The sequence below is a fragment of the Macrosteles quadrilineatus genome, unplaced genomic scaffold (genome assembly GCF_028750875.1).
Source record: "Macrosteles quadrilineatus isolate MER2022 unplaced genomic scaffold, UCM_ALF_1.0 Scaffold_8__2_contigs__length_117827958, whole genome shotgun sequence".
Classification (NCBI taxonomy): Eukaryota; Metazoa; Arthropoda; class Insecta; order Hemiptera; family Cicadellidae; genus Macrosteles; species Macrosteles quadrilineatus.
The window spans coordinates 46,957,367-46,980,606 of record NW_026542601.1 but is presented as its reverse complement, the minus strand read 5'-3'; the positions used below and the strand labels follow the sequence as shown (position 1 = coordinate 46,980,606).

The following is a 23,240-nucleotide window of genomic DNA, read 5'->3' as shown; positions in this document are numbered from 1 at the left end:
ATGTCATGAGTAGATAATTCACGATTGCTGCACTATCCTGAAGATTGAACATCTACTGCAATTGTGGAGACATCATTGTCTTCGTTTCCTACGATCATAGCAAAACTGTTGCATCAAAATTCACAACCAAAAACTGAAACCAACATTTTCCATTGATTCTTGGTTTTGGTTTTCTTTGCTGAAAACCGGTAAAACTAACAATTGATTTTATGAACCAACCCGTGTCTATAATGAATGAAAAGTAGTTGTGTAAGAATAAATAGTATTTCACTGTGGCGAACTGTGTCAAAGGTTCAGTTATTGAACTAATTTCTCTTTTATTCCAAAATTGGCCACAACTTTTTGCAGAATTTAATATCTAAAGGTTGGTGTATCTAAAGTCAAAGGTAATATGACTATCAATATTAAGCTTTTTTATGTTTATTTGTAGATATATAAATATCGTTTTTGGTAAAGATGGCTTTAGTCCAAGGTTTTTAAGAATGTTGTAATTGATAGGTTTAATGGCAGGCTTACTACCAAATATATATGGAAATGCACAACTAAACGCAAAAACACATGGACTTTTCAGAGCTACTATCTCCTTCTTTGGTAGTTGAGTCTTTGTTCTACTGCTGAAGACACTTCCAATGGAAGAAGAAGACTCTAATGGAAGAACATAGAAAGACTACTATTAAAGACAGAGCTAGTAGCTACAAAAAGGCTACCTATGTGTTATGTGTTTATTTGTGCAATTACATCTATTTTCTAGGGATGAACGGGATTGAATTTTTAATTCGGGATGGGACGGGACGGGATTTTTATTTCCTTCCCGATTTTTGGGATGGGATTTTTTCCTGTGCATAAAAAGAAAGTCTTGAGTATTGCTGTTACAAAAAAAAAACCATTTTGAATAAATCAATTTTGACCATTCGTGGCAAACCAAAAAATGGGTAAAAATTTACAGGTATAATTGACTCGCGGTCACGGTGCAATGGTCAAAATGATTCCTGGTCACGGCGGGATCGTCGGTATGACTCCGCGGTCATGGCATGGTCGTCAGTATTACTCCGCGGCCACGGCGTCATCGTCGGTATGACTGCCGTCACGGTATGATCGTCGGTACGACTCCACAAAGCGGCAAATCCTGTCCCGAAAAATTCCCTAATCAAATGTAATCCCGAAAATCGGGAATATTTTTTCCCGAAAATTTCCCGAAATTTTGGGACCATCCCTTCTATTTTCATCGGCAAGGTATGACTGCTTTTAAGCCTATTCATTGAAAAAACCTCAAATCTAAATACCCTTACTGTGCTGTAAGATAAACACTGTTTGTTTATGTCTAGTCCCAAGTTGTTATGTTTTACTTTGCATTTATACCCTGTGCATTTTTTAGCTAATACAGTAGTAGAAAATGAACTTTGATATTGTGTCATCACAGTAGAACCCCTCACATTCAGCCTCAAGTTTTCTGGTCCTCAATTAATCCAGCTGCTTCTCGTACTAAAAAAATAAAATTTATTCATCACGGCTAACAACAGAAAGTAGACTTGAGTCACAAACCATCAATAGTTATTTGATATCAATACAAATCTCTTACAAGCTCTTATTTAGTTATTTGAGTTACTGTAGTAGGTCTGTAATAGCTTTACTAACCTATTGTCAAGTGATTTGAGTTGAGCGTTTTTCCAACAAACTATGTAAAATGAGAATATGGTTTAGTTTAAAGTGAATAATCATGAATTCTGAAATGATAATTGAGGTTGGTTTACCTGTTTCAAGTTGGTTCGATCACCTGACCAGATTGAAATGCCGAAAGAGGTTCTACTGTGTTATACAGCTAATCTGCTAGCTTGAGTTGTAAATATTTATTTTTCTGCATCTTTAGAATGGTTGAAAGTTGTATTTTATTGAGTTCTACCATTGACTATTGATAGTCAAATGTACTCAACTGTTTGTTGTATTTTTATTTTAATATTAAGTCTTGGTTTGTAAATCAAAGTATTTGTGTTGGAGAATGGAAATTGATTTTTATCTCCTTTAATTAAATAGTCTAAATTACTTCTCAGCATGAAAAATCTGTGATACCTTTACTGTTTTGAACAGTTGAAATAAATTTATTTTCCGATTGTTGGTTTTATTATGTAATATTTTGACACATTTTATAAAAAAAACAAAAGTTTTAAGAGTTCTTTTGAATGTTATGGAAATTATTAGTACCATTATATTTATAGTACCTGGGGATCGAGCCATGGTTCGGTGTAGTTTATTACTGAAAGCAATAAAAAGGAAACTCACTTTTTATTTACAACTAATTTTGGCTTTTCAGTGGAAGTTTCCGTGGAATTTCAATTTATTTTATTATGATGGGAATTTTAACCTGAAAATTACAACGCATTAATTTATTTTACTGTCGATGGAAAACTCACTCGTTTAAAAGCCTATACTTTCACAAACATTGTTTTGGCAGTTTGTTCAAATTAAAACAACTAATTGCAAATTTTTGTTTTAATCCAATTAATACAAAATAAATATAATATTTTAAAATATTTATTTCACTTTTAAAACCAAAGTTTGCTAAAAGTTGCCTCAGTACTTCGGGGATTAAGTTTTGATAGGAGAGGGTCAAGTAAAATACAGTCGAACCTCTTCAAGATGAATTTCAAGGGATGGTGGTAAAATTTGTGTTATCAAGGTATTCTTAATAAAGAGGCAAGGTTAATACTGCCGTTATTCGTCTTATAGAGGTTTATCCTCACTCTGATACAATGACTGAGGAAGGAAGAGGAATGGGTGGGGGTTTCATGTTGAGACAATCTTCTGTTTGTTTTGAAAACTACGTACTATGGAGGTCAAGATCATGAGAAATTTGTCTTATAGAAGTCACATTCATCTTGTAGAGGTTTAGTGCGAAGAATATTTGTTGTGAGGTCAATTAGTCCTAGTCCATGTCACAATCAAATTCTTATGGAGGTTTTCAACCTAATTACTATGTTGTACAGAGGTGTTTTTGGCATTGACATTGACCTTTATGATAGTTTCAAGGGGATTTAAAAAAAATTGTCTCATAGAGGAATTTTTTTACCGAGGTTCGTACTAACGAGGTTTGACTTTACAGTAATCAGTATTTTTGATCGGAGCTATATTCACCTGTATCAAGTCATCTTCAGTGTAATCTTTGCTCAGTAGTAAACAACTGATGTTTTCCCCTTTGTACTGTATTTTGTAATTTGCTAGTATCTGTAGATGGTTTGTTATAGACACATGTTACAAGTCTTTTGATTACTTTTTCCTTGTTATTTGGTCCAACCAATATGGTTACTTGGCAACCAATAAAGCCAATGTTTTAACAGCGTTATACATGTTTTTAGGCCAGAAATATTATATTTACAGCATTTGAAGGAAATCGTCGAAGTTGTTTTCGAGATCTTAATGCAAGCGTACATACATACACATGTATACAAGCAAACATTGCTCATACAAGAGTATAGGATTTTTATTTATAATTTTTGAGGAAATCAAATGCCGTTAGCAGGCTCTATTAGTTTTTTCATTTGCTAATTTGTTTTAGAAACAGAATTAATGATGGATTTTTTACAATGTTACTGAGTAAACAAAACAGTAAGTACAGTAATGGGATTGGATAGTGGTGAATCATAAATTAAATTATCTTTATTCATAATCCTTCAAACCGATGTCCATAAATTGTTATGAAAATCTTTTGTAATTTAAATGTAATTTATTTGTACTGCCGTTTTTTTCTGATTAATCAGAATCAAAAGAGGCTTTGATATATATATTTTTTTAAATATGTATTTATTACAAGTATTACAGAGTTTCAAATTTGTAACAAGTGCTACAAGTGTGTTATTTCAAAAATAGCAACGTTTTAGTGGGACACTCAGTTATAATTAAATATTCTAAACAATCTAGCCTAATTCAAAATAACGTTTATGCATATCTATATTATTAAAAGAATTTGTTGGATTTTTGTGTGTAGCAAATCAACCACTAAATATTTATTTTTATATGCATATTGGATATCAATTTAAAGCTCTTATCCTCTAGATGTGCCTTTTGCGGGTTCGAATGATATCTCGTTTTCTTAAAGAATAATAGTAGGCCTCTACTCATGCTTAACAAAATTCAATATTGTACAACTTCGTAACCAACTTGCATCAAAACACAGTAATGAAGCAAAGAGATGCAAGTGCCCATGTCTCAGCACCCTAGCAACAAGGAGGTTGATTTGTCAATAGAAGCCTTCAATTTTGGAACCTCTTCAGTGTTGTGGAGGTATTCTATTCGTTACTAAATATTAATGTATTATTAGGCCTATAGTCCGTGCATACAATTTAGGTGGTTTGGGGGTTCCTGGACTAATTTTTTTGCTTAGTATGTATGTTGCAGCTGATTCACAATTTGACAAACCTCAGCTGTTGAGCTATTAGTTTTAAAGGCAGGATCAAGTAGAAAGGATAGATTTTTTCTCTAAACTGCCTAAATTTTGCAAACGGAGTATAAGTACCTATTTAAATTGTTACAGTAAGAAACTATTGCTGAAATGAGTAATTTTAAACCTTTTCACCACACAGGCTATTACCTGTTTTTAGATTCTTTTGAAGGACATATGACATTTTGGTAGCCTGTCTGAGAATTGCCCGATAAATCAAATATATCAAATTAAATCAAAATCAAATCAAAATCTAATCAAAATCAAAATCAAATCAAATCAAATCATCTTGAGCATGCAAACATCCAAACCATACTGGAGGCTAGTTAAAATCTTCCACATAAATATATGAAGATTCTCAAATTCTTGAATACGTGTAGGCCTATAAAAATGCTAAATTAACATTTCAAATTTTTAAAAATAGTTTAGGTTGTGGTTGGTTAACCAAAAGTATACAATACTTATCCTTCCTTTCATTCATTCATGTTTTATTACTTAAAGTACACTTTGGAAAAGCAATATTAAATACGGATGTTTAACATGGTGGAAGGAAAAAACATAGGTGTGCTATTCCCACAAATTCTGACGTCACTCGGATTGCAAACAAAAGATCACCTGCTTGTAACTTTACATTTTTTAACTGTACATTTTTTTGTACATTTTATAATAATAAAAACAATAACAACCAAATCAAAACAAATACATGTACTAATTTGACAGTTACAAGCAGGTGATCTTTTGTTTGCAATCCGAGTGACGTCAGAATTTGTGGGAATAGCACACCTATGTTTTTTTCCTTCCACCATGGATGTTTAAGGTAAGACCATTTTAAGTATATTGACTATAACTGAAGTCAAATGGTCTAATATTGCAATATTTTTTGTTATTACAGGTTGTTTTGTTTATACAATTTCATTAATCAACTGTTCTTTAACCAACCCTATTACGTGTGCTCCAAATTTTACTAAGACCTAACATATGCTGATATGAGATTTACCAAATGTTTGGTTGTTTCTGTTATATTAAAAATACATTTTTATGAAAATTAATACTTAAGTTGAAATAAAACAATGATAATTGGTAATTTTGTGTAATTTTATCTAGGCTTGAAGTGACCTGGGAACAACAACTACAATGAGCTTACCAAATGTGGATGGTAAGTACCAAAACACCAAGTCAATGGTACGAGATGAAATATGAAGTTTTGAGATTATCTACAAGGGATTACAAAATAACTCCAAACAAGTAGGCTAAATAAAATTAATACATTTTTATTACCTACCTACTGTAGTTATAAGAATGCTAGTGAATCTAATGCAAAACTAACATGAAGACTAGACTACAGAGTGCTATACATTTCTTCAAACTTGTTTTTTTCTATAACCTTTGACTATTTAGTAAATGTCTTACTTAAGTTTACTGAATATAAGAAAATCGTATTCTATCTTTAGGCCTAAACTGTTTCTGTAGACACTTGATTATAAATTTTTAGTCCATTGTTTGTGAAAAATTCTTATGAGGTGATGAATATCTAAAAAGAATATTATATAAATTTTAATTAGATTCAATTTGTACTAGATGCATCTTTCTTAGGCCCCTATTACACTAGGTAGCCTGGCGACGTCGCCAGCGACCAAACTGGCTACTCAGCTTGTCATGGGGCATTGATTCTTATGGATGTTATTACACGAGGGTAGCCAGCGACGCAGCCACACTTTGGCGACCGACTGGCTACCGAGCCCCGTCGCCACTGTGGTAGCCACTGGCTACCCATATTGGCGACGCTGCGTTGTAGCATATGGAGCTTATTACACTAGGTCGCCAGTATCACGTCGCCACTCGGTTAGTTCATATCACGGGGGTACTTGCACACTGTTGTGTTGCGTTCTGTTGTGTTGTGTGTGTGTGAATTGTTCACTTCAGTTGATAAAATGTCTATATCATCCTTTATGACTCGAAGAAACTGGATTGTGACATACGAAAATAATTGAAACATTTTTTATTGTCCGCACAGAGCTCATCAAAAAGGGTGTAATATAACCCTTTTGATTCTCTTGCACTAAGCATTGGATGAACGTACATTTTTCTCTTCCTTTGCCTCCTTTTCTTCAGAAGTAACAGAAGGAGAAGATACTTATAATCACTCATTATTCACTGTAAACACCGCTCATAACAAGTACAAGTGCAAGACAAGCACTCACAACAACGGCGCCACGGCGGTAAAATTCTGGCTACTCAACTGGCTACCCAACTGGTTATAGGTTTGGTGGCCAGTGCGTCGCCAGCTACTGCCGCTGGCGACGTCGCCAGGCTACCTCGTGTAATAGGGGCCTTAGATTACAATTTAATACTGGTTGTTTTTCCCAGTGGCAATCACAAATGATCTAGAACGGAGGATTGCTGAAGCGTTTGAGGTTTTTGACCACGGAGGAAACAAAACGGTTGATGTCAGGGAAGTTGGAACTATAATTCGATCTTTAGGTAAGAGTAGAAGAAAATAAGTCTTTTGAAAGCTATGACAAAAACTATATTGGCTAATAAAATTAAGTAATGAGTAATAATTATTAATATACTATTATATGAAAGAGAAGTGGTAAACTATAGTTATTTGTGCAACTAGTGAGAAAAGTGAGCAATTGACTCACTCGAGAGAAATCTTTACTCACAAGCCGTAGGCGAGTGAGGAATGGTTTCTCGAGTGAGGCAATTGTACTTTGAACTCGAGTTGCACATTATACTTTTCCTACAGTTACCATAAAACAAATAAATTTGTGAAGAAACATAACCTATTTTTACACGGAAGTAAACTTTCATATAACATTTAATGTGAAGTGACAAATACAACAGTACAACAGCTGACCAGCTGATTTACAGCCAGTGCTGCCAACGTATTTCGCGCGCATACGACGTTGCCTGCATGTTACGCGCTCACTATTTCGTGTCTTCACGTTGCAAATCTGGAGTTAGACAAAGTAATTAGAGTGAGACAATGTTAACATTGTCTCACTGATGAGCGAATTGGCCACTTTGCTTTCTCAAATCAGTGAGAGAACATGTACATTGTTAGGTAACTGTAGGAAAAACATATTTACTGTAGAGTACTGCTATTCCGAACTAATTTAAACAAAACAATGTTCAGATTCACACGGATTCTGAATAAGCGGATTTCTTTTATAATTAATGTCAACATATTGAAAGCCAAATTTTAACGGTTAACATGTTGTTTGTGTAGCTGTGATTGTAAAAGATGTTGGTGTTTTGGCTGCAATCACAAGAGATAATAACAATGTTGTAGTGTATCAGGAAGGTGATAACAAAGTAGCCATTCACAAGAAACGATAACAAGATTGCTGTGATATTTTAGTCTATTGAAAACTTCTATACTGTTCATGTAGTAAGATTTCACCCATGTTTGTAGTTATGTGACTACTTTTGCCCATCTTCTTGTTTGCTGGCTTTGACACTGTTCCTAGAGATATTGACCGATTGTAATCGTAGTTGTAATTGTTTGATATTGTTCTGTTGTTGTACTTGTTTGTTGTACTGTTTTGTTGCTGTCTTTGCACCATCATAACTTTACTCTAGGGAATTTCAGGCATCATCTCTCTCTCTCTCTCTCAAAAAGAAAAATCAATGCGAGAATCTTCAGCATTCTTGGCATTAATTGCCCAAAACACATCATTATCGCTAATTTTGGCAATACTGCCAGCTTTGGCGATGTTCAGGACATTACATTTTGCTAGATCCTTCAACGCTCGCGGCAACATTGCAAGCTTTTCCGATATAGCAAGCTTTTCTGACATTGGCGACGACTTCACTAGCTTTTACGACGTTTGCAGTGGCATGTTAAACTTTGTACTAATGTAAACAAACAATGAAATTATTTCCAAACTTAGTTTAAAAAGCAAGACTTTCAAGATAGCGGGGCTCCACTGTATTACCCCTGTACCGAGACCACACTGAAAAAACAGGCCGTACCGGTAATGCTCGTCAAGCATGACGTGACAATAGAAGACGGCAATGTCGTAATGTTTGCCGTTTGTGGTCAGCTGCTTCTTTTAATCTTTCCTTGGAAAATAAATAAATATACCTAAATAATATCTACGTCATTGCCGTCTTCTATCGTGACGTCATGCTTGACGAGCATTACGGCCTGTTTTTTTAGTGTGGCCTTGCCTGTACCCAGGGTATTTGTCAATGGAAGATGAATACAGAGAAATATATATATTTTACTCAAGTCAGAGGTTCAACTATGGGCTTTTGAAGTTCCTATGTTTTCATTATGAACCGTTGCATCGTCAGATGATATTAATAACCACTGCTTGATTTTTAGATGTTGTGGAGCCAAAAAAAAACTGCATGTGGTCCTATTGTCTAACAAGCCTTATCTACAATCTTCTACATACTCTTATAATTCTACATTCCATCTCCCTTTCTCCTCCTCATAAACATTTTCTGCAGCCCATCAATAGCAATGGATTATCAGTTTCAAAATTGAATTTATTTACTACGGGTTTATTTTGAGGACTTATTATGAGAGGCAGGTGTGTGAAATAAAGCTCCAACTTCAGATGACAAATATTTATTTCATTAATTTGTTTAATAATTCTAATCTCATTACATCAAAGTTTTGGCAGGTGTTTTGTCAGTCTAAAAACTCAAATATGTTTTCAACAAAAATAATTCCCAATAAAATAATCCAGTATATCTTCAACTGACTAAAACACCTTCTCCAGCAGGCATATCTTTAGAGTTTTCTTAATTTTAGAAACACTAATAATGTCTTCTGAAGGCAGTGTATTATAAATTTTGGGTCCAATAATGGGGGATAAATACAAAAGATTTTCTGTTCTAGTGCTGCACATGTTTTACTAAACTTATGTGTCTTGTGTTGTGATTGTGGGTAGATTGGTCCTCCATAAATGTATCCGAGTTACTCTTGAAACTTCAATATAGAAATGGAATATTAAGTTGTAGATTTGTCTCACAGGATGCTGCCCCAGCGAAGCAGAAGTTCAGGAGATCATTGTAAGGGTAGAGGATCAAGAAACTTCTGGGAGTGTCACTTTAGCAAACTTTCTGCCTGTCGTCTCACAAATCATCTCGGAGTTTAAGTAAGTAAGGCTAGTATGAAGGAAAATTTCCGTGTCGATAAATCTGGTGAAATTATACTGGCATACGCCATCAGTACGTTGATTTTTACGTACAACTCTGTTGTGACAATTTAAATTAAAAACCTATTTAAAAAAATATGTATTACCCAAGGTCGCCTTAGTAAATGGGCGGTGGTCCCCGGTCCAGGGGGCGCAATTATCTCTGGGGCCCATAAAGCGTTACAAGCGAATCGCGAGCCTGCAATAATACATCCTTGTATTCCAGGTAATATGAAGATGAATTACCTGAAAGAGGAAAACATGGATACAATTGGAAAATCAAATGTATTGTTATTGAATTAATTAATTTGTTTTCACTCAAATTGAACATTTGTTCATTGGAGTTAAACTATGAAAACTTCTTATTTCGCAACATTAATTGTCCTGCCTAAAGGAGCTTTAGTCTGGTGGTAAATGTCTACTCCTTTAATCTATCTTATACAGTACTGTATGCTATCTACAAAGCAACATTTTGTAAACTATGTATAATCTATGGTATAATACGATGATTTCTATAAACAGGCCTTTTTTGTACATGACTATTTACTATCATAAACCAAATTCTGTATCTGCAAAGGGGTTAAGATTCCGGGGGTAAAATTCCACCCCGTACCCTCTGAGTTTTATAACTTAGTTTGTTATAATTAAATTCAAAACCGGATACAAAACCACCACACACAAAAATAGCGTTGGCACAAAAATAGACAGGATCAGAAATATATTTAACCTGACTAATAAGCTCAACAGTCTAAACAGCTGATTAACACGTTTGCTACCGCAATAGTACAACATTTTTCGTTCATATAGACCAGCGACGCACATATGTGAAGGCCGGTTTCTACCCATAGACTGCCTTCACATATATGTGACGGCTAGGCACATTAAAATAGACTGACGACGCATGCGATGTTCCTAAAGGTCCATTTACTTTCGAGCAGAAGGAAATGCTCACAAGTAAAAGGTAATCATTATTAATATGGTTTGAGGGATATGCTTTTACTTCTACCTTTTACTAGAACCAAATGCTTTTACTTCTACCTTTTCCTTTTGAGCAAATACTCTTTTTTATGCATAAGGCCCAATGTCCGTACAGAGTCCACGTTATCCCGTGACGACATCTCCTCGTTATTGCGCCGAAATTTATAAATGAACCTTCATTTCTGTTTGCCATTCTTTTGCGCCTATTGTTTGCCTTATTTGCATAATCAGGTCCAAATTGTCGCAACATCTTTAGATTATACTTCAAATTCTCACAAAAATCGGCGACAATAATCTTATACAATATTCAACAGTGCATAAGCTACTGAAACAATACTAACAATAACAAGTATATAAATCTCTAAAATTGCTAGTGGCTCGTAGAGGAAAACAGTTTCTTAGTGGGTCTCAACAAAATAATAGGAATATAATAGGAAAGTTTTAAGTATCTAGCTATTATGAGCAGTGTTTAACGAGTACTTAGGTTTGCTGTTACAAGGAAGGTAATAAAGTGTGTGTTAGTAAAATGTCTATTGCTTGGTATAAAAGGAAAAAAACCCAAATTTGGGTGTTATATGTCCATTAAACAAACAAACCACAACAGTGTACTTATTCTCCATATGAATAACATAGATTTCAAATGTAAAGTTTTTCAACTTTTTCCTTAATTAAATGTACGTATGGGTACAATTACACTTCAATGTAATAATTATTTTTTATGCTCCAATGGTATTGACCCATTTTTACCCTATAAAACAACCATTCCCATAGATTGATCATGCTGGTTCGCGAACTCGTTCGAACAAACATAGGCTTACATATCAAATGGTTTTTCTGGCTCTGGGCACCTAAAAACAAAAAAGTCAATTGTTGCCGGGGCTAGTTCTTACCAAGAGACCTATGGTAAATAGCGTATTCCCTAACTGGGAACTCTGCTAAAAACAGATAATCTCACTCATATTATCATAAAGGTATAGTAGTACAGGAAAAATAGGGTTTTATAAACAACAAAATTTGTACATTAATGAAATTTCACCTGTGAGTTACTAATAATATGAGAAATGAAGATCCGATGAGTCCCCAAAATTTTGGGCGTCCTAAGGCCCTTTTTGGGGCCCTTTTTGTTCCGAAGGGTTTTTGTTACTTTTTGTTCCTGAATAATTTTGTTTTTACGTTTAAGGTCGAGTGAGGTGTGGTTTCTGATGGATTAAGTTATTTTAAATCGATTGGGACTAGTTTTAAGTGTATTAAGCCACTCCATACAGGGTGTTTCGAAATGTTATTACTTTTTACGATATTTAAACATTTATTCATAAAGTAATCAAACTAGTTAACTCCATGCTCTATATAAAAGGGGATTATTGAAAATAATTGTTACTCTTTACTATGTAAGGGAAAAGGATCACAAGGAGTAAGAGAAGATATTAAATACCCCAGTCACAGCAAACCTGCAGACCTAGCGAATTTCCGTTTTACTTACTTGATTTTCAATTAAATCTAAAATAGCATTGCGTTTAACGATTACCTAGGTTTGCTGCTACAAGGAGGCTAATAAAGTGTGTTTATGGTAAAAAATTAATAGCCTAGTATAAAACAAATAAATTTGACAAGTTTGATCAAAGATATATCTATTAACAAACAAACAAAATCATTTTACACTATTCTACATAAGAATAACATGGGAATTTTAAATTTACGATTTTAGTATTTTTATCCCTAACTAATAACCATACAAAAACACGTTAAGATTTTTTAAGATTTTTTTCATATACTAAAATATTTGTTTTTAAGCTATTTTAAATGTTCTAGAGAAAAATTGGGAAACTTTGTGTTTTTAGGGTAAAGGAAATGAGAAAACTCAATTTTTACCCCATAAACCTCGTTCCCATTGTTCAGGACAAAAATGCTTGTACCGACAATGCTGCTCTGATGTCTTAGTGCTGTCCTGGTCGTCATAACCATCAAAGACAACCGTACTTGTATTGATTGAAAATAATTTTTAGGAACTTAAGATACAAGTTGCAAACGTCAGTATGTATGAAAGGTGTTATTGAACCACATTGTTCGTGCTTTAATATTGGTGTTGCCTGTTCTGCAATATGCAAGGTTTGTTTTGTAAGGGGGAATCCCGCTTGAACACCAACTTGGACAAAATCAGTAAAGATGGACAAGTTGCTAAGAATAATAAAATTATTAATGAGTGGTCTGAGAATAATTATGGTGATAATGAAATTGTAAAGAGATATACTACGGAAATTTTAGAAAAATAGCTTTAGTTTAAGTAAATTTTTATTTTAAGTCATTTTAATATGTAATGTAAGGCTTAATACAAATACAATTGTTTTAATTTTTAATAAATGTAAAAAAAAATAACTTAAATAACTACCTAAGAAAAATACATATCAATTTGAAATTGGTCTTAATAGATTTGCATAAAAAACACATTGAAAGATTATTCACACCACCTTAAAAGGTGAGATTTTTGCGTAGTAACCTATGTTATAATGTTATAGTGTAAAACTTAACTTAACTTCCCATATAGGATATAAGCTATTACTGAAGGTCTTATGATAAAACATAGACCCGAAACCGATTTACGTTTTCATTTCTATGCCCCCCAGAAGCCTAAAGCACCATCCACAAGTATATATATGATATGATATAAATATATCCATGTCCATGTCATATGTGTGTGTATGTGTATTTATGTGATATAAATGTATCCATGTGTAAATATAAATGTGTAAATATGTCATGTATATATACGTGTCCGTAAACATGATAACTCGAGTAATTTTGGTTTATTTTAACAAAACCGGCATAATCAGTCCATGGAACAGGGTTTTATGTGGTAAAAAATGGTAATCTTTGACCCTCAAAACACAAAGTTTCCCAATTTTTCTCTAGAGCATTTTAAAGAGCTTAAAGAAAACAAATAATTTAGTATATTTTGTAAGTGTATTAGTTACGAATGAAATTCAAAAATTGTAAATTTAAAATTCCATGTTATTCTTAAGGAGAATAGTGTAAAATGATTTTGTTTGTTTGTTTATAGATATGTCTTAATAAAACTTGTCAAATATATTTGTTTTATACTAAACTCAATGCTATTTTACTGTAGATTTAATTAATAATCGGACAAATGAAAATTCGCTTGGTCTGCAGGTTTGCTGTGACGGGCGTATTTAATATTTTCTCTTACTCCTTGTGATCCTTCCCTCCTTATATAGTAAAGAATTTAAGTTATTTTCAATAATCACCTTTTATATAGAGCATGGAGGTAACTAATTTTATTACTTTATGAATAAATCTTTAAATATCGTAAAAAGTATTTATATTTCGAAACACCCTGTAAGGAGTGGTTTAATACACTTAAAACTAGTCCCAATCGATTCAAAATAACTAAAACCATCGAAAACCACACCTCACTCGACCTTAAACGTAAAAACAAAATTATTCAGGAACAAGGGTCCTTCGGAACAAAAAGGGCCTTAGGACGCCCAAAATTTTGGGGACTCATCGGATCTCCATTTCTCATATTATTAGTAACTTACGGGTGAAATTTCATGAATGTACAAATTTTGTTGTTTATATGGAGTGTATTTGTATTATTTTACCTGTACTATAGAGCTAAAACCATTTCTGTGATGTAGATTACAGCCAGCATCTCCTGAAGAACTTTTGAAAGCGTTCCAGACCTTGGATAAAGAAGGAAAAGGCTTCTTGGAAAGAGAGGCAACAGCCAGGTACTTAGATATATTTTCAATTTTCAACGTTGGATAAAGAAGGAAAAGGCTTCTTGAAAAGAGAGGCACAGCCAGGTACTTAGATATATTTTAAATTTTCAACTATCATTTGAGTAACAAGCTATAGTATAAATTTGTTAAAAATAAAATAAAATCTCAAGTTAACAGTGGATATTTTACCTGGCATAACAATTACATAAAGACAGCAGTGCAGGATGAACTCTTGTAAGTTCTAAAAGTATGTGCAAAATCTTAAAACTTACATAAGTCGGTATATTTGTTACAGTATGTCCTAAAGCGACAAACAATTAATACAGACAAAAAAATATTAAAATTTATGTTTTTGAAGCGTCACAAAATGGTACATAGTTTATTATATACTTATTTATCTTTAAAATTTGTTAAGATAACAAAAAACTTGGTAATGAAGAAATATAGAGCCACAGGAAACATTTAATGATTCTTGTCTAAACTCAAGTAAGATTTCTAGCCATCTTACTTTCTCCTCGATAACCTTGACACAGAACTTTAAACTTAATTTTAGTAAAATACTCCTATTTTGAACATCCATAGTTCAGCATCCATTTTCCCGTATATTGCAATTTGAAATTGAGAAAGCTTTGTGTATGTGTTTTATCATCAAGTTGATTTTCTGAAGATGAATGCACTGACCCAAATAATTTTGTGTAAAAGATTTTGATGGGATGTTTCGACGCAGCTTTTAAGTGATATGCCCAATAATGTATCAATAATGTAATGTCTTTTTTTTTGCTGTTTTACATTCAGAGACTCTGAAATGCAGAAGTAAAAACATAATGTGTGTTTTTATCACTATCCTCTCTAGGACTGAATAGTAATCGTTTTATGTTTATTTTGTTGTTGGATTAAATTCTTTTTAATCCTGGTAACCCATTTGCTACTTCCTATACGAAGTATTCATCTGCAGAGCCATGATGGAGGAAGGAGAACCATTCACACAGGAAGAAGTGGACGAGATGATGGCTGTAGCTGTGAACCCAGAGTCTGGTAACATTCCATACGAGTACTACATCAATCAGATCATGGTGAGAAAACACACTCTTCAAGTTTTAGTTCAAAACATTCATTCTACTTTAGGAAGCTGGGTAGCGAAGTGGTTGTATGGCTTGCTTAGTACGGTTAATTGATCATTTCCTCGGTTCCATTCTGAGTGATGTCAGTAGCTTTTTGATAGTGCACCAGACTCAGCTGTCCTTTTCTCATTGGGTTGTAATAAATTGTCGTAGCCGAAGAAACAGCTGATCTTAGTCTGTAACAAAGCTGCTCAGATCATCTCACTCCATTCTAAAGCTACCCTGCTTTGGGATTCAGTTCAAAGTATGCACACGCACATGTCACCGGTGGCGCACAAATTCTATTTTAGTTTCGTGATTAGTAATCGTTTGACTTGAGTTATTTTGTAAATCAGTTTGGTACTAAGAAGCGCTTGAGAATAAATACATTCTGATTGATTGATTTGTCATCATTTCAGATGAAAAACAAAAACACCACTATTAATTTAAACTGGAGAAAAATGAATTGTCAAGGTGGTACTTCAAAGCGACTTTTAACAAGTGAGGAAAAGTTGCCCTCAATTCCTCTTCACGGTTTTGCCCCAAAGATCTAAATAGTTATGGGTTCTACCTAAAGTTACCGGACATCAAATATATGTAGCCAGTTGAAAATATAAATCGCAACAAGATATTTGTTTTCAATGCACTACGTTTGCAATAAAATGTTGGAAACCTTATCGCACACTGTAAATGTTTTAAACTCATTTTTTAACTTTACAGGTTCGTGTAGAACCTAACATTTACTCCCTTGTTCCAAAGAAAGAAGAAGTGAAGAAGAAAAAATTAGGCGAAGCTCTTTTGAATTTTTTGCCTGAACTAGAGTAGCAAAAGCACTGTAAACATGAACATGTTCAAAATTAACTTAGTAAAAAGTCTTTATATGAGAGATTTTTGTTTGTTTATATCTATAAGTATAAAAGAGGATATTGGTTTGTATAAATATATTTGGCAGTGATAAACTCAGACACCCGCTGGACCAATAGCCAGGCAACTTGGTACATACGGTACTTGTAGAATTTCATGGAGTAGGCTTATATACCCCATCAATTTTGTGATAGCTTTCAGGGCTTAGCCCCGGGGCTGTCTTATAGGTACCCATGTCAGGGATCGTGAAAGAATTTCAGTTAGATTTGTTGACTAACAAAACATATGAAAGTAAAATTTAAAACATGTGATGTAAATTAATTGTATGTTTCGTTGTTTATACGAAGATTTGTTTCTTGGTGCCATGTGGTCAATGAATTAGACTTTTGCTCATATTTTAAATCAATACACAGTATAAATTCTGGCAATACATTAACTTTAAACAATAAGTATGATTGAGCTTTGTCTATTATGTTTCTTGGTGTGTTGTAACTGTTTCCTAATAGTAGATAAAAAAAAAAACAAATTATCCTTTTCTGCATTCTCACCCCTTGGCGAAGCACGGGCAGATATATAATACTGTAGTATTTGTATAAGTATCATTATAATTTATATTTTTATATATTTTTACTTTACTCGGTAAAAACAAAAGAGTGAATGAGATCTTTTACTTTGAGAACACATCTGATTAAAAGATATTTTAGAATTCATTGCCCTGCCACACTAAAAAAAAAACAAGCCGTAATGCTCGTCAAGCATGAAGTCACGATAGAAGACGGCAATGAAGTAATGTGAATAAAAGATGAAAAGATTAAAACAAGCAGCTGATCACAAACGGCACACATTAAGGCCTGTTTTTGTGTGTAGCCTTGCCCTGCCTCTGGATATTGATAGAAAGTACCGTATTTTGTTACTTTGAAACATCCTAGAATGTCTGGTCAAACTACATGTTTTGTAGCAAATGACACATCTTCAGGTTCAATCCACTTCACATGAAATAGACAAGTAAACAATAAAGACTGTACATCAATACGATCAAAGTCATGGTGCATGAACAGGTTTGGTCGTTGCTCTACGTGTGTTTTGTGTTCCATTTGACATGTGTATGACAAAGTGTAGAAGGGGATAAACCTGAAGATGCGGCAGTCGCCACATAACATGTAGTTTGACCAGAAATCCAAGGATAATGTAAGGTAACAAAGTACTTTCTATCACAAGATATCTGAATGAAATAAATTACTACATTTTGTATGTTGAGTAAATAACTGAATCTATAAAATTTAATCCTAGCAGTAATTAAAGACCGATTTTGTCTGAAACCATGTTGTTTCTGATCATGCAAATTTAGTCTTTCAAGGTAAATGGTTTATTGATTATTCGCTGATCTTCCAAATATTTTCAAAAGGTCGTTAGTGTTGAAATGGCCTGGAGTTGGAACATTTTTTAAATCCATCTGTTTTAAATCTATGAATTACTTAAGCTATTTTCGTCATACTGCAGTGAAAACAGACGTTTTTAATGCATGCCTTGCGGGTCTAATGTAGCATTTTTACTTACACCGTATAATTTACTCTAAAACATGTCATAGCAAAATAACCATATGTACGCAAGAGTTATGAAGCATTGTAGATTCTTGTTTATTACCTCCATCTAGTTAAAAACTTTTCAATTTCTTCTAGGTTTGTCTGAAGAATAAAGGATGGTGAGAGTCGGAAGTGAAAATAAATCCGGGTTTAGAGTTTAAACCACGATCAAAGAACTAGATTTACTGTGTAGAAAGCAGATTTAATAAAAATGCCTTTATTTCCGAGCGTCTCTCAGTACAATTCAACTGTTTTACAGAGTAGCTCAGGTCAAATAGTAGGCCTAACTAAAAATACAATACAACTATTATAATAAAATACATTGTGTGATTAAATACAAATATTAAATATACATAAGTTATATATACAACTATTTATTGTTAATACATTTTTTTTAAGTTTCTTTTTTAAACCAGGACCACCAGCTGTTTTAGGTCCAAGGGGAGATCATTGTAGATCTTTGGGCCAAAGTAGGAAAACTCTTTCCTACCCACTTCCAGGTGCACTTTTGAAAGTGGAACAAGGTGTTGTGCCGGGTCTCGCATTGGGTCACCTCCCCACATGCCACAAGCCTTTCCACCAAGTACTTAGGCTCTTGCTGAACCAAGACTCGGAGGATGAGGTTACAAGTCTGCGCCCTGCACACGGCTTCCATTATTTCTGCCCTTTTCTGCCTTTACTGCCTTTATCACTCTGTTTAAGGAATTTCCAATAAGTTCTTTTATCTTAACAGTCTGTCAGTTTTTCTGAGAAAATTTTTCTTTTTGCCTTCCATACAGCCCCATTCAGTTTGCTTCTTACTTTTTTATCATCCACCCAGTCTCCTGTCCTGATCTTGAAAATTTCCTTCTTAGTTTATTTTTCATTTTTGTTACCATAATAATTTCATTATTCCTCCATGGTGCTTTTTGCTTTGTCACTCTCTTTGTTACTAGTGGTGCATGTTTATCATAAATATTTTTTGTTGAAGAGCAATGAAAGAATTTATTTCAATGCTTGCTTATACCCTAATGGTGTAATGGTCTAATGGTGTAATGATTAGAAAAATTACGAGTATATGCATAGTCTACAATTTATGTTTTTCTTGTTTCAGGTGGACTAAAACAAGTTGTTCTTCAATCGATTTAATTTACTTTTTGAGTGCTGTTGGTTCAAAACTAGACAAGAGATTTCTTAGTTTGACCTAGGCGGTCCAAAACAACATCCGTTCGAATATATATATAAAATCCAACGTATGTTTGTCGTTTGTTTGACCTGTATGCGTTACCAAACCGGCCATTCGATTGTAACGAATATTGGGTAAATTGTTCTATACACCCCCAGGAAGGTTTGTGTGAAATACAATTTTGAAAAACTCAGGGCTCTGCCCCAGCGGCCTTTAAAGTTCCCATGTTATCCTTATGCAGAAAAGATTTGTTTACATTTGAACAATACTTTTAATTTTTACACTATTGACTAAGGTAACAGTTGGCTATATTTATTTAGTTTAAATTAAAAGTTCCTGGGGACCGAAAATCATTAGTTTACTCTGAGCGCAGTCTTAGTATTGCAGATACATTAATCCATTCCCACACTCCACACTACGTGGACCTGTTTCCCTCCCTTCCCATCGCATTTTAGGATTGCCGATACATTAATCTAATTGCCACAAACAGTTCCCACACTCCGCACTACTAGCCTTTACTACTTCCTTCACCACTCCCTACATCGTGGACCTGTGTCCTTCCCTTCTCATAGCATTTAAGTATTTGCAGATAGGGCCTACGTTAATCTAATTGCCACAAACAGTTCCCACACTCCGCACTACTAGCCTTTACTACTTCCTTCACCACTTCCTAAGTTTTGGACCTGTTCCTATCTCTTCCCATAGCATTTTAGTATCTTCCCACACCCCGCACAGCTAGCCTTTACTACAATGTAACGAGTTATCTTCAGTGTAATCTTTGCTCAATTGTAACAACTTATGTTTTTCCTTTTGTACTGTATTTTGTAATTTGCTAGCATAGTGTGGATAGATGCCTTATTATTAACACATGTTAGAACTTACAAGTCTTTTCTTTACTTGTTCCTTGTTATTTAATTCAACCAATGTGGTTACTAAGCAGGGCAAAAGATAGTAGTCAAAACCAATCAAAATTTAACCCAAATATGAGTGAAGGATGAGTGTAGAATGGTATGAGATCGTAGCTTTGTTACTGACTAAGATCAGCTGATTCATTAATCAGGATCATTTATTTCAAGCCCAATGAAAACAATAGTGAACATGTAAAACATACATTTTTTAGGGGAAAAAACAGTATGGCTTACCGTATGGAGTGAGTTATAAAGATTTCCTGTTTTGGATTGCCTGTCGTAGAAATCTCTACTTACACTTAATTAGTACATAGCGTAATCACGTTTTGAGAAAGACAAAGAAAGTACAACCCTTGTGAAACATCATACAAATTGTTGTTTTATGTCTTGCACTTTTAACATTTCTCCTTATTTCCAATATAACTAAAATTATCAACAACTTAACAGTATTATTTCTTATAAAAATCCTCCACAACTCTCAGCTTGTTAAAAGAGGTAATTATATGAAATTATGTCAGGTTTGTTACACGTAACTAATTTACAGCTTTAACACAAAATAAACACAAGAGGTTTTTAAATTAATTGTAATTAGTTCGTTGAAACCATTTTTAGATAGAGAATAATAAATTATCTGAAGGTGTGTGAAGGAAGAAACTCTTAACTAAAACGATCAAACGATAGTTAAAGGAATTGAAATATTTTGAGAGTCGTACTATAGGCAATCGATTGCTTATCACGAATCAGAGCTAAAGAATACAAACCATTTTCAAGGAGGCTTTTCTGATAGCAAAATCTTTTTTCCAGTACAAACTGGGTAATACATTTGAAAGCGGTATAACAAAAGGAACAGATGTTGAAAACAATGAAACACACCTGTGTACAATATATCCGGGCCAGCTACAGTACCTTGTTGGAAGCAAATACGGCTGTATTGCCTCATCAAAACATGCTCTTCGTAGCTGGCTGATAAAATTACACCGTCAACTGGTAAAAATTGGCAATTGACATATTTGTAATTTATCTTCACAGTGTGTAATATAAATTCAAGATAGATTTTATATCATCAAACGATGATGGATTAAATTTTAAAATAGTTTCACCGATTATGTTCGATAATTGTGATTATAAGATTCCACCTTATGGAGAGTACCTAGATTATTTAAATCACTTTTTTATTTGGCAGTTTCCTTGTTGAAGTTTTTAATTTGCCACTGACGCTCATTTCACCTCAATTGACGCTTGTACACTAGGGATGAACATCAATAGGTCAACCATCGATGTACCGATGATATCGCCACAAAACCATCAATATTTTCAGGACAAAAACTCGATAATCGATGTTTTATTCATTTTGAGTCATACGTCTGTTTGACGTTCCAGACTTGCAGTTACTCTTTCACTTTTGCAATACGAAATATCGGTGACAATCACAAGTTCAGTAACAAGTTCTTAAAACTGGTCAACACCACACATTTTTAATCATATTATTTTGTTAAACAAATTGATTAATCCTCAATGCCTAAATTGAATTGATGTTGTACAGAGGATTGTATGAAACGGCGTTGAATGTGTGAATGTTGAATGCCATCTCGTTTGCTGAACCACCCGACAATGAAGCTCACATTATTGGATCTCCAACTATCCCTCAATGAAATTCCCCAAGAACCGTCGTCGCACTGCTTATATAAGATTCCCTTTGTTTTACAAAAGCCTGGGTGACAATTTAAGAAATTTTTACGAAGCCAATTTTTTATTGTAAAGAACTCAGTTAAAATACCAACTCTACGAGCACTTGGAATTGATTTAAAATTAAGACAGATGCACCCTCATAAGGACTATTTGTAGCTACACAGTAGAACACAATAGGTACTATACCTAATATTGTGCTTTTAATAAGTTGCTGCTAATATGTTTAACTCTATCTAATTAGTTGCTTTTAATATAACCTACAAAAACAAAATACAAAATTAAGCTAAAGATAGTTTTATTTAGTTGACTACTTTTTCCATAAACAAGCTATATTTATTTCCCATTAAAATAACATTATTTAATGAGTGCTGGTTTTTACTGTTACGGGGATGGGGAATTTTTTATTTTAATAGTTTAGGAAGAAAAAAAGAAATTTGCCAAATTTGTTCCAAAAATATCCATAAACAAGCTAACAGCAGCAGATTTCTTTACTTATATTATTAGTAGGCTATTATATTTTGTATCAAAGATTTGTTAATCCCAATTAAGTAAACATACTGTATAAATCAACCGACCATTTTGATTGCTATAGTAACACATGTATTTAGTTGTTGTTGAAGTTCTCATTATATGGCGAGACTGTAAGTGAAAGCAAAAACCCACAGAGGCGAATACAAGACCTTAACGCAATTCACAGGATGTATTTCCCTCGCGACTTGGTCTATTATTCAGTCCCGGCTCTGGCCCCAGTATTGGCGTAAACCTGCTTCTTCGGATCTCATTCCGGTGGAGGTTGTCTCCTTGCATATACTTTGAAATAATTATCTTTTCTAGTTCTTTCAAAATCGGAATAGAAAAGAATATATTTATTGCCCAAAACATTACACAAATGTACAGGCTAAAATGTCAATGTAAAAATATATCAAAAATATATAATTGTTTATAAAAAGTCTGTGGACATTTCTTTCTTCTTAAGAATAACCTTTCTTCTTCTTAAAAATGATAAAAAAAGTTTACTTAATTGAGCGGAGCGAGCGAAGCGAGCGAAGCTCTTATACGTCGACTTTTATGCATTTCGTAATACGCAAACTCCTCCTAGACGGCTGAATCAATCGTTTTCAAATTTTGCATGGTGATAAAGACCATATCGGTGAGTGCCAACATCTATATGGCGTTAAAAAAGTCTCTCAGGAATCCGTAGAAAAATGAAACTGAAAATCACATTTTCTTAACATTAGTCTTATGGGTTGCTAGGTAACCATGTTGGCTGAATTAAATAACAAGTAAAAAGTAAACAAAAGATTTGAAGTTTTAGCATGTGTTCATAATAAGCCAACTACCCACAGTATACTAGGAAATTACAAATACAGTACAAAAGGAAAAACATCACTTGTTAATATTGAGCAAAGATTATACTTAAGATTACTCGATACATTGTAGTCAAGGGTAGCAGTGCGAAGTCTAGGATCTGTTTATGACGAATACATTAAGGTATCTGCAATCCTAAAATGCTATGGGAAGGGAAGGAAACAGGTCCGTGACGTAGGAAGTAGTGAAGGAAGTAGTAAAGGCAATCATAAAATGCTATGGGAATAGAGGGAAACAGGTCCGTGACGTAGGAAGTGATATGA

The 23,240-nt window shown here is 33.8% G+C and overlaps 1 protein-coding gene across 3 annotated transcripts; it reads left to right on the top strand.

Moving 5' to 3' along the window:
- Positions 1 to 5,448: 5,448 nt before the first annotated feature.
- LOC129001011 (dynein regulatory complex protein 8-like) lies at positions 5,449 to 19,859 on the top strand. 3 transcript variants are annotated; one of them, XM_054428138.1, is made up of 6 exons: positions 5,449 to 5,588; positions 6,800 to 6,913; positions 9,423 to 9,546; positions 14,217 to 14,309; positions 15,256 to 15,373; positions 18,941 to 19,859. In XM_054428138.1, the coding sequence occupies exons 1-6, from the start codon at positions 5,567 to 5,569 to the stop codon at positions 18,947 to 18,949; spliced, it is 480 nt and encodes a 159-aa protein (XP_054284113.1). In that variant the 5' UTR covers positions 5,449 to 5,566; the 3' UTR covers positions 18,950 to 19,859. The 3 variants fall into 3 exon arrangements, with proteins under 3 accessions (XP_054284113.1, XP_054284112.1, XP_054284115.1); XM_054428137.1 differs by lacking the exon at positions 18,941 to 19,859 and adding an exon at positions 16,121 to 16,270; XM_054428140.1 differs by lacking the exon at positions 18,941 to 19,859 and having other exon boundaries at positions 14,217 to 14,384; positions 15,256 to 15,284.
- Positions 19,860 to 23,240: the final 3,381 nt, after the last annotated feature.

Coding starts and splice junctions, on each gene's coding strand:
- LOC129001011 (XM_054428137.1), top strand. CDS start 5,567: ATGAGCTTACCAAATGTGGATG. Junction 6,914..9,422: donor AACTATAATTCGATCTTTAG/GTAAGAGTAGAA, acceptor TTTGTCTCACAG/GATGCTGCCCCAGCGAAGCA. Junction 9,547..14,216: donor CAAATCATCTCGGAGTTTAA/GTAAGTAAGGCT, acceptor TCTGTGATGTAG/ATTACAGCCAGCATCTCCTG.